Source organism: Dysidea avara, chromosome 6 (genome assembly GCF_963678975.1).
Source record: "Dysidea avara chromosome 6, odDysAvar1.4, whole genome shotgun sequence".
NCBI lineage: Eukaryota > Metazoa > Porifera > Demospongiae > Dictyoceratida > Dysideidae > Dysidea > Dysidea avara.
Window position 1 is genome coordinate 9,438,690 of NC_089277.1, and position 17,084 is coordinate 9,455,773.

At 38.4% G+C, this 17,084-nt stretch overlaps 2 protein-coding genes across 2 annotated transcripts in view; one reads left to right on the top strand and one right to left on the bottom strand.

Moving 5' to 3' along the window:
* Positions 1-13,350, top strand: part of LOC136257484 (histone-binding protein RBBP4-like) — a 32,372-nt gene extending 19,022 nt beyond the window's left edge. Inside the window, exons 12-18 of the mRNA XM_066050705.1 lie at positions 7,596-7,659; positions 7,707-7,769; positions 9,101-9,178; positions 9,655-9,731; positions 10,426-10,483; positions 12,737-12,847; positions 13,145-13,350. Coding sequence (XP_065906777.1) covers positions 7,596-7,659; positions 7,707-7,769; positions 9,101-9,178; positions 9,655-9,731; positions 10,426-10,483; positions 12,737-12,847; positions 13,145-13,231 — 538 coding nt within the window. The 3' untranslated portion in view covers positions 13,232-13,350. The remainder of the gene's footprint in view (positions 1-7,595; positions 7,660-7,706; positions 7,770-9,100; positions 9,179-9,654; positions 9,732-10,425; positions 10,484-12,736; positions 12,848-13,144) is intronic.
* Positions 13,351-13,622: 272 nt separating this feature from the next.
* On the bottom strand, positions 13,623-16,717 carry LOC136257616 (uncharacterized). Its single transcript, XM_066050866.1, has 10 exons — positions 16,667-16,717; positions 16,519-16,617; positions 16,242-16,340; positions 16,012-16,089; positions 15,931-15,963; positions 15,811-15,878; positions 15,133-15,555; positions 15,048-15,085; positions 14,914-14,993; positions 13,623-14,531 (listed from the first exon to the last, which is right to left on the bottom strand). Exons 1-10 carry the CDS (start codon positions 16,712-16,714, stop codon positions 13,755-13,757), a joined length of 1,743 nt encoding a protein of 580 aa, XP_065906938.1. The 5' UTR covers positions 16,715-16,717; the 3' UTR covers positions 13,623-13,754.
* Between the last annotated feature and the right edge of the window lie 367 nt (positions 16,718-17,084).

Genomic DNA, 17,084 nt, shown 5'->3' on the forward strand with positions numbered 1-17,084 from the left:
AGGCAGTATTGGTTAGGTAAAACTACCGTAAGCGTATTAAATTCCGTGGGTAAAATTTCCATGGTTTGCCAAAAAGACAGGTTTGCAAGTGTATTAAATTTCGTGGGTATAATTTTCATGGTTTAATCTCGACAAGCCAGTTTATTTTCTTGAGGGTCCGAGGGGAGCAAAATTCATGCTTTAAGGTCACGTTTAAGGTTACAGGATACTGAGCGACTGTCAAACAAAAATTTTATTAGGTAATTAAGGCAGGCTTGGTGTTGTTGTGTTGTGTATCAGCTGGTAACAGGCTTAAATTGTTGGGAGAATCATAGCGTGCTGACTGGACAGGTACAAAGTACAAGAAAACACACGTAACAGTACAAGATAGTATAGAAACAACACACTTAGCAACTGGCACACCTGTAAGTGCATGCGTAGTTTTGCTGACTAATGGCGATATTTTCCTGAACCAAAAATCAGGACTGTCAAACTAGTTGTTAACATTTTGTATAAACAGACTACTAGTTTGGCTTCTTGTCTAGGTCCTGACGGAGCCATTTGTTAGAAATAATGTTTCTAGTGCTTGTGATATCAATTTAAAAATTTATTTTGTGACCACAGTGTCTTGCTTTAGGCCATATTGTAGCAACTACACGCATTATTCACAAATCCTCTTGTCAGTCCCTCACAAGTGATGTTCTTCAAATCTTAGAATTGTTAGTAAGTTCTCATGGCTCTTCATTGGTCTGATTTTTGGTTCATAGCTTTCACTAATTGGCATGGGGACAACTCATGTTTCCATAACAACATTTGAATTTCATGTCGATTAATGAGAAGTTAAGAATGCATAAATATTTGATAACAATGCATTAAGAAAAATCAAACCCCTAATCATGAAAAATGATTGATAGTGTACATGTGGGGTTTACAGTATCCCGTAACCTTAAGGTTTACACCTTAACAGCTTTGGCTAGCTACTCCATTTACGCTGGCGCACTATCTGGGACTAAGCAAACCATTTTGTGGAGTTGACTCCGCACCACAAAAGAATCTTGCCTGCTGGAATCAGAGGAAATGGGTCTTAGATGCTTGAACAAGGCCATCGAGAAGTTGAACACGCCTCATTCTGTCTCTCCCTTGGTTTTTTCCTCTACTGGAGGTCTGGCTCATGAAGCCACTATCTTCTATAAATGTCTGGCTTCTTCGCTTTTGTCCAATAAGTGGAGGGATAAATACTCGAGACTGGCTCTGTTACTGTCTTTCCTTTTCTTTGCTGTGCTCTGCTAGTGCCTGTATCCGTGGTCATCATCTGGTCACTTTGACAAAACTCCACCTCCAATGGATCTGGTTAGGGTGGAGTCACGTTTAATGAACTGATTTACTGCTTTGGCTTTAAGTTTTGTTTAATGCACTTGTGTGTTGTACATACAATTTTATAGCTACTTTGTATCATTCAAAAAAGAAAAAAATTAGTATCTAGCTATTCACGTGGTGAACTGGTACACGTGTCCTCGTCAGCATATTTATGGTAACGCATAAGGAAAGTGTATTGGTGGTAACGGTTAATAGATCTGCTCGAGCTGAGACGTGAGTTTCAAAATGGATTAATTTTCGTGGATCAGCTGCAAACCATGAAATCCACGAAAATTTATACACTTACGGTAAGCCCATACATTGACCCGAAATGCTTTCAACAAGTTGCTATGGAATTTTTTTTAAATTTATTTGACGGAATTTTCTACTGACTGAGTAAGTAAGTAACTGACTGGTTCCTTCAGACAAGCGTAACTTGATAACAGCTAAGGCTACGGGCTTGATTTTTTCACTGTTCAACGTCGCTTCGGCCCGACAGGTACCTTTTGGCATACCGCAGTACATACAATGCATTCTTCATGGACTTACCAGTGTTCTTCTTTGTGTCCCATTCATCTTTGCTGACAGCGAAAGGTGTCGATTTGGCGGTAGCACGTGATGGCTTCCCTCCGTAACGGAAATCGTCTATATTTTTCATAGTGGCTATTTTGACTGCAGAGGTGCTTTTAAAACAATTCTTGATTCGTACTGCTGTGTAACAGGTTGAACATAGCCGATAGCGAAGCGTAATGGATACTTCACTTTTCAGACAATAATTAATATAATTGGGGCGCACAGCACTATTTCTTACTTTTGGTGTGTGTGGATTGTAGAGGTGCTTTTTGAACAGTACTTGATTCGAAATGCTATGTAACAGGTTGAACATAGCTGACAACAAAGCGTAATGGATATTTCACTTTTCAGACGATAATTGATATATAGCTGGGGTGCGCAGTGCATTTCAGATGCAGTATGCGTGGGTTCACCAGTCTTAATAAAATTATTTACAAAAATAAGTTTACAAACAAGTACACGAAAAAATTTGGAATTTTCAACTAGAGTAGGGACCATAGCACATCAATAAAAAGTACTGAAACAAGTTGGAGTAGTCCATGGTATTAAATCACCGTAAACAATAAGAAGTGTTATATCCCTACTGTGCATTTCCGTTATGGTATCTTGAGCACAGTAGGGACATAACACTTCTTATTGTTTTACTGTGATTTAATATCATGGACTACTCCAACTTGTTTCAGTACTTTTTATTGATGTGCTCCTACTCTAGTTGAAAATTCCAATTTTTTTCGTGTACTTGTAATAAAGCACTCTTTGTGAGCAATAAAGCACAGTTTCCCATGTGCTCTAGTATAGGCTAACCAGCCGCAGCACTCACACCAGTATGACTAATCACCCAAGCTGTTGAAGGCTGATAGCCCTTGTTGCGTTGAGTGGTCAATCACCCCCAGCCAACATGAGTTACACCACTGGATTGCTTTTATAGGCATACCTAAATGCTTCGATGATGGGTGGGAGAAGGTAATGTTGCTGTTACATTTGTTAATGTTAACAGACAAGTCCTGGAGATGTCATGGAAATACTTCACCATGTGTCACAATAGAATTGATTTTGGGTTGTGACCAAAACCTGCCAAAATACATGATGAACGTCTGCCATGCCAAGCTATGGTGAACTACGCGTGAGTTACTTTAGTTTGTGTGCTGCATTCAGGCTGCTAATAGTTCGTGCAACACGTGTTAATTGCGAGTCCTAGTGTGTGGTGAAGCTACATGACTAGAACGTTCCATAAATCATTTAAAGCATAGCCTTGCTTGTGCTATATGAAAAATAAAGCACTCGACGCTTGGCCTCGTACTTTATTTTTCATATAGCACTCAAGGCAATGCTTTAACATATATTATCATGTCTTCAGTTTAAAAGGATACTTTTGTGTCTGATGTGGCAGTAGAGGTCTAAAATGGCATCTAACTAAGGCATACTGAAAATGTAGTTATACCGCAATATCAAGTAATAATATTGTACCATCTTTATATATATTTATGTACCAGATAAAGCACTGCCACGAGTGCTATACGGGAAATATAGCACAAAAAGAGTGGGCAAGAGACAAATATAGCACTTATATTTCGTCTCGAGACCACTCTTGAGTGCTATATTTCCCGTATAGCACGAGCGAAAGGCAGTGTTTTATCTGGTATAGAGAACTGTCAACTTGAGGTACACACAAGACACACGAAACAATTAGAAACTCACGGAGAAGTGTTATCATCGGTAGAATAGGCATTGCGCCTGTATTTCGCCTGCGTTGCACTGTGCTGCGCCTTCATTAGTTGTTTTGTGAGACTAATCCGTCTTCTCAATCCGAAAATTTTTTTTGATTGTGGTATTTTAATAAGCATATTTCCGTGATATTCTTAGGACTTGTCCGTTCATGTGAGCAAAACGTACTAAGAACGTTGACTGCTGCTGACCACAAGCAGCCATCATCGAAATCTTTAAGTGCCTCTATAAATTAAATCCAGTGATTTTCCTCTTACTGGTTCGGTTGACTGGTCAGCCAGCACAGTCGGGCTATCAGCCTACACTGGCTTGGTTGATTGGTTGTACTGACCAAAATGAGTGATTACTCACTCAAAGTAGGCTATCAGCCTACAAAATAGACCTGGCAGTTCTATAACTACCTGATATAGAGCTGTGGTCTATTAAAGTGTTCTATAACTGCCCAGTATAGAACACTTGCGCCTTTATGGTGAATATAGAACACTTTTTTGCTTTGATACTCCCACGCAAAGTTCTTTATATATATACATATATATATATATATATATATATAAACTGCTCAGTACTGATCTAAACAGTTTTGTTCTATACAAAACAGTACTTGTGATATGAAGTAATGAACAGGTGATATCGTTTCCACTAAGTGTCCTCTTCGTTTCTTCTTTATCATGTATTCATGAGATAGTCATAAGATCTTTGGCAATTGAATTGCCATCATGTGATGAGTATAATGGCGTTTAGTTTAATGCACTGGGACAAGGCACCGTTGAGATATGGACGATCAAAGTGGTGGGTGTAGAGTCACACAAACATACACGTGAAGCTAATGAGTGAAAGAAAAGTGTACTCGAGAAAAGTAAGGAACTTGGTACAAAAAGAAAGACACAAACAACACACATCTAACTTGAACATTGACACTGCCTTGAACAAATTCAGTTCCGTACTCTGGGCTGTCAAGAATATCAATCTCACACGTAGTGTCTTCATTCAACATTTCATCAAGGTTGCTATCTGCTACCTCGACAGTTTTACTAGCAAAACTGACATATCAAAATGGCCATGTAGACTACCCGCCTTGAATTAGTAACGTGGAACAATCAACAGCTGTCAGGTTTACAAGAAGAAATGAAGGTATGCGGGTTACTTTGCGGGCTCATTTTTTCACAGCTTATAGCGTAGTTCAGCACTCTCCTCCCTCCCCATTATATACTCTTGCTTCTACTTGTTACAATTTCAACCATTAGAATAAATGGTCTCATTTGTGGAGATTCGATAATATATGTTTTTGTGTCTCATAACATTTACAATACATATGATACACTGATGGCATGTGTCATGTCATCAATTACAAAACAACGTATGCTTCTCTTCATCATTCACATCAGAAATTTGAAATTAGTTTAGAAAATACAGCATAAATTTTACATCATATCACCAGTACCTGGCACTAAAAGTGTTCATGCACTTGTCCAAAGAATAGCTACTTACAATTTCAACTCTGCCACTTCAGTAATACAATTGACCACTTGCCACACTTGTCCTTCAAGGGTATATAATTGGGAGAGTGATTCCATGCGGATCACCAGTTAAACTATTAAGGTGCTGCTAAATCTAAGCAATCAATAGCGGTCAGGTTTATGAGAAGAAACAAAAATATGCAGGGTACTTTACAGGCGTGCTTATAATGCAGTTTGACACTTCCTCCCCATAATATACTCTTGGTAATACTTCATGTATGAATGACATCAAACATTAAAACATGTAGTTCTGGCCTTTTTTTTTTTTTGCAGTTGTTCACATTTGTACACTACATAGGGTGTGGGTGATGGGGACCTAGCAAATGTCGTCTAAATGTGAACTCTTTGTATGTATACCACTAGGGCTGGAACAAGGCCAACTTTTAAACTCCAAAGCTTCTTGCAAGAAAGCTACTGAAGCTTTGTTGGTTATATCAATTAATGATCGTAACTGATGGATATACACTTATATGGTCTCATACTTTGTTGCAGCTAAGCAGCCTGTGTTTAGAGTAGTACAAACTGCTCAGACTGCAAAATTTGTCAATGGTAGTTGCATGCTTACAAGTACTATACATACCAGTATCACATGGTTATGGAGCTTTGGAGGGGTAAAACTACCTTCGAAAGTTACAAAATCTTTGAAGCTTTGTCCCAGCCCTAAAATATAGTAGATGAAAGTAATACACAAGAAGTGATGTCAAAAATAAAATCAGGATATCTAAAACCCACAATCTAATTGTGTACCAGGGGTTATATAAGAATTGTATAAGTTTAACAACGAGGATCACACAGCTTTGTTTTCGTAGCAATGAATTTTTGCAAGGCCTTTCTCTTACAAAGGTCTAATCCAAACAGTTAATACACAGCACATTCACACCTAACCTAGCAGTTCTTGTTTTATCACCACTAACTCATTTTGCTAATTCACTGACAAGGTGTCAGACAGGAGAATTACAGTATCACAGGATGTCATGGACTGTTTTGTCACACAACATGTGTGTCTGATCATAAAAAAGTTTGGTCAGACATAATTTCCTAGTTATCAAGCAACAAGGAGGAAACTTAATGGGATAATACTATAACAAGGTTTCATTTGAAGGGAGCATTGACCACCATTGACAATTTCTCTCCGTCCCTTCCTCTCTTTCCCTTCCCTTAACTTTTAAGCAATGGTTTAAATGAAAGTGCCTCAGTGCATCAGAAACAATCTACAAGAGTCTAAAATGCATCAAAGATACATATTTTTGAGGGATGTAATTTTCGTGGTTGCTTGACTGTCTTCAAATTTTCATCTTCAAAAATTAGGATTAGATCTATGCTTTCTACTATAAGGTAAGTAGTGCTGCCACGATATTGAAAAACTCTATATCATATATCACCAAGGTTTACATTACGATATGAACATATATCACGATATAGAACCAACTGTAACATGTGCAAGACAAACATGTACGGGAGTGTATAAACATGGAGTGGAATGATGGAATTTTTTAAAGTTCAATATCAATTTTTACATCCTAATACACTGTAAGTACCACTCCTCCCCTTAAGTAAGCAAATAAATAGGATTCCCATTGAAGTCAGCTCATTTAGCATACTTACCTCACCACAACACTTGTATGACTTATAACTCAATACTATATTACTTGTCTGATCTTAATGAAGGTTCAGTTCAGTGTGCAATGTGGCATTGCCACAACAAACTTTGGCTTGAATTTTGTTTTCTGACATAATTGTGGAAAAGGCTCATTGTACATGCTTACTAGATAGTCCCATTTCACTTTACCCAAAGATTTTCACTTAGGCTCCTAGGTTAGTGGTAAACAACTCGTACAGGCTCTGCTGTCTGTGTTCGCTATCCAGTACCTAACTGGTAAAGTTGATAATAAATAAATGAACACTTTATTATACAGTGAATGTACTTTTACAATGTATACACGCAATCAGCTAGCTAGCTAACTTTTTTTTTTGTTTGTTGCCAATATTCGATAGGCAATATAAAGTATTATTATCAAGCCAATAAACAAAGCTGATCCAATATAATAATATCTTTTCTCTGCTATGTGAATTCTAAGCACATACTTGTTAAAATGTTTCTTGTTATTGATAGTAAGTGAGTACAAACAATAGCGTAGTATAAATTTGATATAGATAGTGTTACCATGTGTGCTTGGTTTTCTGGCAGTGTGTACTCCTGGTTGTATACATTAGGCTGTACAACTAGTATGAATAAAAAGAAGTACAACTTATTCCTGTAAACATTTTGGCTGTACGTATACCTGATTATACATCTGTAGATGCACCATCAGGATTCAAATGTTTATGAAGCAAACAAACACAAAACATTGTTGTGGCCCCATAAAGATGTGTAACTCTACAAGTTGAACATGTGTTGCTAGTTCAGTAACATTAATGGCATGTTGTTTTGTTTCCCTCTTCAAGATGGGACATACGTACCAACAATCCTAACAAGCCAAGCCACATGGTGGATGCTCACAATGCTGAGGTGAGTTGTGCTCAATGGATCATGTGTTTATTGGTTATTTGTTGTAGGTCAACTGTTTGTCATTTAATCCATTCAGTGAATACATTTTAGCCACAGGTTCTGCTGATAAGGTGTGTAGTGTGTGTGTGCGTGCGTGCGTGCGTGTGTGCGTGTGTGTCACTCTGTGTGCGTATGCGTGTGTCACTCTGTGTGTGTGTGTGTGTCACTCTGTGTGTGTGTGTGTGTGTGTGTGTCACTCTGTGTGTGTGTGTGTGTGTGTGTGTGTGTCACTCTGTGTGTGTGTGTGTGTATGTGTGTCACTCTGTGTGTGTGTGTGTGTGTGTGTGTGTATGTGTGTCACTCTGTGTGTGTGAGTTCGTGCGTGTCCGAGGTTCATTTATTGGTTGTCCACAATATCATGTAGCGTATAATTGTAATTTCAATGGAAGCATTGTATATGGTCAACACCTTGTAATTTCCTTACCAACTTAACCTGACTATATCATACATGGAGCTATCACCAGTGTAGCTAAACTATTAGTAACAGTAGAACACACCTGGATGTCAGACTTGGTTTTCTAAGAGCTGTGTAGAGTTTTTATTCCAAACACTACCAACAAACTACTAGCCTAGTGACAGAGGGCCTATGTTATGGTGGCTAAGTGAAGCAAAGGTGTCTGTCACTAACTACATGGCCTGGTGGTTACTGGATTAAGCAGAGACTTCAAAAGTAGCAGCAATTAGGTAGGGACAAGACCACTACATCACTTTGTCACTTAACTGGTCAATTGCCTTTCCATCTGCTCATGAAATGTACTTGACAACCATCTGTGTAGATATGGGAAGGAATGTAGATACTATGAGTAGCTTATTGAATACAGTGAAACACCTCTCTATAAGGACTAAAATTTAGGCTTTCTCTTTAAACAAAGGTATATAATGTATGGAACTATTAGGTATGTAGGTTTGTCTATTGAATTCTTTACTATAACATTTCTTCAAATTTCCTTTCCAACATGCATTGCATAATACTGCATAGTACCCTACGTATGTAATGGTAGACTGTGTATTTTAATCAACTCCATTCTCGATCTTTAGAATGAGATAATTAGTACAGTACAATTTAATTTAAATCATGATTGTCAGTTTTCCTTAAAAGGTCGGCCATTTGTGTTTTCTCGCTGTGTGTGAATCTATGATGTGCTTGATATATACTACAACCACCTACTTAATAAGACCACCTCATTGTAGTGACCATGTCAAGTAGGTCCCAAACATAACTAAGGTATGCTCATGGCCCTGCCAATTATACTGACCATGTAAATAGGTCCCATCAATTAGAATTAATTTAGCCATAGCCAGTAAGGCACGATTTTGCTATCTGAAATTTTACGTGTACGTAATTACAGACAGTTAGGGTATAGTACAATACAGAATATGTTAGGACATTGTCTTCCTCTAGACGGTTGCGTTATGGGACTTGAGGAACTTGAAGATGAAGCTGCATTCGTTTGAGTCACATAAAGATGAAATATTTCAGGTCAGTATTTCTGTGATGGTACATATTATGTGCTAGCCTAGCATCTGTATCTGTGTTGTCCAGCTATAACTATTGGACAAATGGCCAAATGCTTCACAACTTGCTTTGGGTTAGTCAAGAATTAGTTTTGTAATATGATACAGAGAAATGGTCCTTGTTTTTGTACTTAAGACTTTATAAAACTTTTGTACTGATTTGATTGATTGGTTTGATTTATAATTTAAACTCAAACTAGTTGGCATAGCCGTTCTTCCCTGGCCGAGGAAACATACATACATACACTTACAAACACACAACAGAGCACAAATACATACACTTACTCCATCATAAACTATAGTCACAGATTACTGTCCAAATGTTTTTAACTGGGTGCTCTGAAATTGTCACTTGTGGTATAAGCTGATCAATGGACGGGTGTTAATTGAGCTGTGCAGTATGCTAATGATATCCTAATTGATGTTATCATATTCCACCAGGTACAATGGTCTCCTCACAATGAGACCATTTTGGCTTCCAGTGGTACTGACCGACGACTACATGTTTGGGACCTCAGGTACAGTATCGTTGTATGTAACAGATAGCTTGGACCACTAGCTATAGCTTGATAGAGTATTGTCCTTATTAGTGAGGTGTCCTGATTTCAGGGGTCTTATTGTGTGTATGCTAATACAAATACAAGTGAGACCGTGGACAGGAGTCCTGATTATCGAGGTGCCCGTGTCCTTATTGATGAGCACCATTGTAACCTCACTATTACAAATAGGCCTATAGAATGTGCTGATAAGTACATAAATTGCCAAAAAAAATTACTGTCAGTTTTACTAAATTAGGTGGTCTAGTTTCAATCAAAACCATTAAACTACTTTGTTATCACATTCAGTACTTTTGTCTACTATTTTCAAATGATTTATCAAGTCTAAAAATATAGCTGTTTTTAGGAACATCTTTTTATAAGGTTTTTATCAGTGTTCTCTACTATGTTTGTACTGTTGTTTCATCTACAGTATAGTAGCCACAGTATTAGGAGCAGTGTAGAAGGCTACGTGTGGAGTTATAAATAAGGAAATACATTGAGACAAAAAAAAGTTCTGTGGTTTTCCCCTCACTGGGGGTATAAAGTGGGAACAACAGTTCTGTCGATATTCCATTGTTCCTACTTCACGTAGTTACTTTGTTAATGTACCATTAATGGTAGAATTGACATTAATGGTAGAATTGATGACGTTGTGTGGTTGTTTGTTGTTTAGTAAAATTGGTGAGGATCAGTCACCAGAAGATGCTGAGGACGGACCACCAGAACTGCTGGTAATGTGTTGTCTGTCTACTTGTTTGTTAGTCTGTATGTTAGAGTTAAAGCACCGCCACGCGTGTGTACGGAAAATACAGTACGAGGGTGTGTGTCGAGAGGCTAATACAGCACAAGGCAAAGCCAAGTGCTGTTTTTGCCTCGAGACACCCCCAAAGTACTGTATTTTTCGTACACGCAAGCAAGGTGGTGCTTTAAGTGATAATTATATTGTACTTCCTGGTCACGTCTGGCTCGGAATGATTTTCTCTAGTACTCAAACCGCTGCGATTTTCGGTGATAAGGATATCAATAAGTGTTCATATAATCTATTTCGAGTCGTAGAACGAACTAATAGGATTAGTTTGGCTAGTTTTAGCAATTTACAATGTCACACACATGATCAGTCGTGCTGTCTTAGTGGAGTCGTGTTTAAAAGCTTCGTGATCAGACGATCAGTAAGTGTTTATACAATCTATTCCTAGCCGTAGAACGAACTCGTATGATTAGTTTGGCTAATTTTAACAATTACAGTGAGTTGTTTACGTAACATTCCTTAAATAAATTCTCCGCATAACTGTACTGTATTTGCTCAATTAGCTGCATAACTGTACTGTATGACTCATACAGTACAGTTATGCAGTTGATTAGTACTGTATGGACAATACGATACAGCATCGCTTTGATCCTCCCACACAAAGTACAATATGTGCTTGTCTGTATGCTTGTATGTGTATCAGTGTGTATATGTGTCTATCTGTATGTGTACATGTCTGACTGTATCTGTGTCTGTGTCTAACTCAGTCTGTGTGACTGTCTTTCTGTCTGTCTTTAAATATGGCAGCAATAGCCAAGTGGTTAGAGCATCGGCCTGGTAATCTAAAGGTTCCAAGTTCAATGCCAGGTGATGTTGTTCCTTGAGCAAGAAACCTTACTGCTCACATTGTTCCAATCCTGGTGACCTGGTGTACTGGGCCACCCAGCTATAACATCAGTAGGTAAATGATGTTAACTGGGAGAGCAAATGTCAACTATCCATGTGTGTGGGTGAATGTTCAGGTGGAACTTCGGGTGCCAACACTTTCACATCTAGTCCTGGCTCAGGAGGATTTGCCTGACTCTTAGCACCTGAGCACACAAGTGTTCCAGTGCTGGTTGACTGGGTAGGCAATACTAGGCAATCATTCCAGCACAGTAGTCAAAGGCTTTGCTTTGATGTGTCATGTGTCTGACTGTGACTGTCTGTATCTATGTACGTGCTATGTATATTTGACTGTGTCTGTTTATGTATATATGGTTGACTGTGTCTGTCTGTCTGTATGTATGTGTCTGAGTGTCTGTCTGTTTGTGTGTATGTGTTTGACTGTGTCTGTCTGTATGTATGTGTCTGACTGTCTGTATGTTTGTGTGTATGTCTGACTGTGTCTGTCTATATGTATGTGTTTGTATGTGTCTGACTATTTGTGTGTATGTGTCTGACTGTCTGTCTGTTTGTGTGTATGTGTCTGACTGTGTCTGACTGTGTACATGTGTCTGACTGTGTATATGTGTCTGTCTGTGTATATGTATCTGACTGTGTATATGTGTCTGTCTGTGTATATGTGTCTGTCTGTATGTGTGTATGTGTCTGATTGTAAATTTAGCAAAGCTTTGCCTTGTGTCTGACAATGCATAGAGGCTACACTGTATTAAAGGTTGTGGCATGCAGACCAAACCTTATGCATGATCTCAACAAGGTTGCAATTCAAACATTCTTACCATGTTTACACTACAACTTCATTGTGGCTTGTCAAAATATTGTTGACAAACTCTACTACAGCAAACAATAAGATTTTCAGCTGTGTCAACTGCATACTCAGCAGATATAGTATTTACTTGGTTAAACGCTATGAGGTTTATTACCTTAGTTTCAAAATCAATACAACGACTATTTGAAATCAGCCACCACTCGATGCTTGAAAACAATATTTAAACCCTTATATTCAAAATCGATTGGCAGCTACTATTGAAGGTGCAGCATTTGATCAAGGAAATACAGTACGTACAAATGAGACCATCTGTGAAACTGTCCTTATTTTATATCAAAGTGTCCCTGTCTGGTGGTGTCCTTTCTAAGGGACTCCACTGTACAAACAATGCATGCCATACAGGTTTCTATACAATACATGTGTTTATATAGTGTGTATATAGCTTGGCAACTACTTTAAAGGGTGTGAAGATTTTGTATTTTATAGACAAATACTAGTATTTATCATGGTATTGTCTATGTCTAGTTTATACATGGCGGCCACACAGCCAAGATATCTGACTTCACTTGGAATCCTGCAGAGCCGTGGGTGATCTGCAGCGTCTCTGAAGACAACATCCTCCAAGTGTGGCAAATGGTAAGCGAAAAAAATTGACAGCAATAAAACTTGGTAAACTTGTTGCAGTGAGACTGCTCTAATCAGGTTACTATGTAACAAATAACAAAAATTAAATAATGTGGGATGCCCTGCCCAATAGGTAACTTGTTTAAACTTGTAAGAATCCTGTATTGTGTGTGCAAAGTGGCCTGCCTTACACAGCCATCTGTCAGGAAATTGTGGTCCAAATGCAAGGGTTTTGTTGAGGTGAAATTTTGTTGAACTTTCTCACTTTGATACCATGCACTTAACTTTAATAAGATTTCTAATTGCCAGGCTGAAAATATTTACAATGATGAAGAGCCGGAAACACCAGCCACAGAATTGGAGCCAGCTGCCACCAACAGCAGAGCCACTACCTAACTATATGATTCACCACATCACAACACTCCTCAACACTGACTGTATAGTAACTGCCTTGTGTAGTCCGTATATTTTTATTGTCAATTATTATTTATAGTAATAAGAAATTTGTGCTGTGATTGCCCTGTATCACTAATGGTAGTGCTTGTTGATGGGTGTATGGAATTTGGTGAAGTTTAAATATGTAGTAACTTTTGTTGTCTGAAAAATACTGATGGATTAAAGGTTTGCATTTTCGAGTTTTGTGGCACCTCTTCTAATTTGGTCACCTGTTTGAATGTAACTTGTGTCCAAAATGGCTTAGTAAAGTCATTGTTTAAGTTGCACTGTGTGTGGTACACATAATTTCTGCAACCCTATTTCTCCTGAGCCAGCACATTACAGTACATGAATCGCCTCATTTATAAATCACAATCAATTGGTGCTCTGTTTACAATAACAATTATTGTGTGTTTGATTGTTTGCAGAATTTGATGTTCACTTGTTCGGTACATTTCCTGGTCATATACTCAGGCCATGTCTTCTAAACTAGAGTTTGATTGTGCATTGACGTCTCCAGTTCTTGTATCCGTTGTTCCAATTGATGTAGTCTTGTAGTAGTTATCGCATTGTCATTCTGATCAACAAGTTGTTTGTATCGTTGAGCAGCAGACGTTCTTGGGTCAGTCTTCTCCAGATAGTGTTGTCTGATCTTTTCGTGAAAGTGAGCTAATTTTTCCCGGATCGGTTTCTTTGTCTCTGAGTACTCATGTGGTGATATCTTCTTACTTTCTCTACCACTCTTTCCACTTCTAACACTGCTTGTTGGTGAATCATCTTCAAACCACGGCTTTTTGTTCGTATAATCTGTTTCATCTTCTGGAAAAACCATTTCCCCATTATAATCTGGTGACAGTTGGTCACTTAGAGAATCGTCACTATCGTAATATTGGGGGCTATTGTAGCTGTGGTCATAACCGCTATACTCGTCTTCACTGCTGTATCCATTACTGAATAGTCTCTTCTTGACTTGCCATGGAGTGTTCTCAGCTGCTGGGAGACTTGACAGTCTTTTGGGTTGTTCATGGTGGTATCCTCCTCGCGATGGTTGGTAATACTGGTATTGCCTGTTACCCCATCCATTGTGTGGTAATGAAGCCGTTCTGTGTTGATACCGTTCCATGTTAGCTTGTTCTGTGGCCAACCATAACTGTCGCTGGTAACGTTTTTCAATCTGTGACAGACGTATTTCAAACGCTGTCTTCATTGTGTCCAATTCCTCTTGAATTTCAGCCTTCCTTTTATCACGTGGTAGCTGAGCCTAAAGTGTTGACCACAACATAGCCAGTAAATAAAGAAAGATTATAGCATAAGTAATGTTTTATGTTAAGGAGTAGTCAAGCATCTAATTTATGCTACAATGTTTGTTAATGAGGTCACAGGCTCCCACTAGTCTAATGATGTGTAATGGATGGTTTAGCCATCCAATGACCCGTACATGCACCACTGAATTGTGTATGTGTGGTGTATCTATCACCTAAAGCATGAGGTCTCGGGTGTTCACTGCTTTTCTTTTGAGGGATGAGTTTGACTCTTAGCAACTGAGTGGTGACCCATGGCTGTTTCTAATAACTGTACTAATAGTAGCTGTATAGACTTGGTGTAGTGTACATCTGTCACAAAGAATGTATGAATGTATTTACCAATATTGATTTCTTTGGCTCCATTTGTATGTTGGGCTCGTGTAGTCTATTCATCTCCAATGGTACACTGTTTATTATGGCTAGAGGGGATATTTATGATGAGACACTCTGTAATGTATAAATTAGCTACTTACTTTTCTTGTTTGATTTTTTCTCTGCATCACTTTGTGGGCTAAGGAATTTAGAATTAAGGTGAAGTTTTAACAAACAGTTGTGTACCTTGTCCTGGTTTTCTCATGTGTTGGAGTGCCAAACTTAACAGGCACCATAGTGACGTGATCCTTGCTGTCATTATTGGGTGACTGAATTGGTGTCGAAGTCTGTTTTGGTGGAGACTTCAAATCAGCTAGAGCTGGAGTATTGTCTTTATCCAACATTCCTTCAAGACTGGTACATCGGCGAGTTTGTATGGTATCATCATTCTTAGCTGACGTGTCGTTGTGACACTCCTCGTTGCTGCTACACAGCCTTGTCCTTGTCTTGTATGGAGTTGGTCTTCTTGTGGGTACACTAACTGGACTACCCAACTGACTGCCAGCTAAGGCTGTGGTTGAGGCTGTACTCCAGTCTAATAGTCTTTTCTTGTCTTTTGACTGTAGCTCTTCAGTAAGATTGTCTCTACTACCACTCCTGGACCTTCTCCTAAATAACAAAATGTCTTGTGTAAATGTAGTGGCCATTTGCTTTACTAACGTCAGCTGTGTCTAGCTAAGGTGTATTTCATTAATTTGACCCCCACCTCATTACAGTAACCAAGTCAAGTGGATTTTAAACATAGCTAAGGTGTACTTCATGACCTCATTAATAAAGACCACCTTGTTATAGTGACCACATCAAATGGCCCAAAACATACTTGATTCAGGTAGCTTGTTTATAAACTTTTGCTTTCCATCTCACCTCATATGGTGCCATACATTTTTAGCTGGTTTCCATACAGACCGTAATGGCCTCCTTGTCCTGCCTACCTGTATAACATTATTGTAACACACACAGCACACAACTTCACCCAGTATTTACCAATGATAACTCTAGTGCACTACTTGATGTGATCTGTAGGGGGGAATAATAATGTATTACATAGCAGCTTCATTCACTAACATCATCTGAATGTTTCAGTATGTTGACCGCTTCCTGTTGTCCATACTCTGCTGCGATACCAGCTGGACTAACACCTTCCTAGATCAGAGAAACAAGTGTACATAACAACATCATGATGTCAGTATAACTGCTGAAAGATCAAAAGGAAACAGAATTGATACATGATAAACTAAGTCGCGGTAAATTGGAAATACAAGAGCAAGAGAAATAATTAGTAATTTTATGCTTACTTTATTCAACTTGTGAGGATCAGCTCCTAACAGCAGTAGTACTCTCAATATGGCCACATTACCATGCTTGGCTGCAATGTGTAGTGGAGTGTACCCATCCTATAGTGATTGAAGAACCGGTCTATCATCACCCACAAACTTCTAACAGGCTATAGAGAAGGTGATAATGATGAAAAGAATTTCACAAAATAATTATTCATTCAACAGCTAAGACATGAAAGTCACAGTGGGCTATGTTAGTGAAGCATTACAGTAAGTATTCCTTGTAAAACTGTACTTTAGTTTCAATATTGAAATCTGCCTTGGCTGCAGCAAACAAAGGAAGTAAGTCAAGATGGCTATACTTCACTGCCAAGTGTAGTGCTGCTTCACCTTGCTGCAACAAACAAAATTAATCCACTTTACCCAACTTATGTCTTATTTACCTGGTTTATTATTTTCATGTCCGCTTTGAATTTTAGCAAGGTCTGCATAACCTTGCCATGTGCATTCTGCGTAGCCAGGTGAAGTGGAGTACAAACATTTTTGTTTAAACTGTCCACAAAACACGATGACTTGAGCAGCAGCTTTGTGACATCAGCATGTCCATTCCATGCTGCCTCATGTAATGCATTATTCCCATACTAAATACAGAGAAATTTGATCTATTACAGGTTGTAGTTACCATGACTTCACTACTAAAATAGGTGGTGGGCTGCTATTATAAATTCATGATAAAAGTACTTGTTATGAAATTGATTAAGTTAACATAGTCTGGCTGTAAATTATGTTTTTTATAGCTATAGCTAGACTAGTTACTTACATACCTCATCTTTGGTGAACAGAGCTCCTTTGTGTAATAAT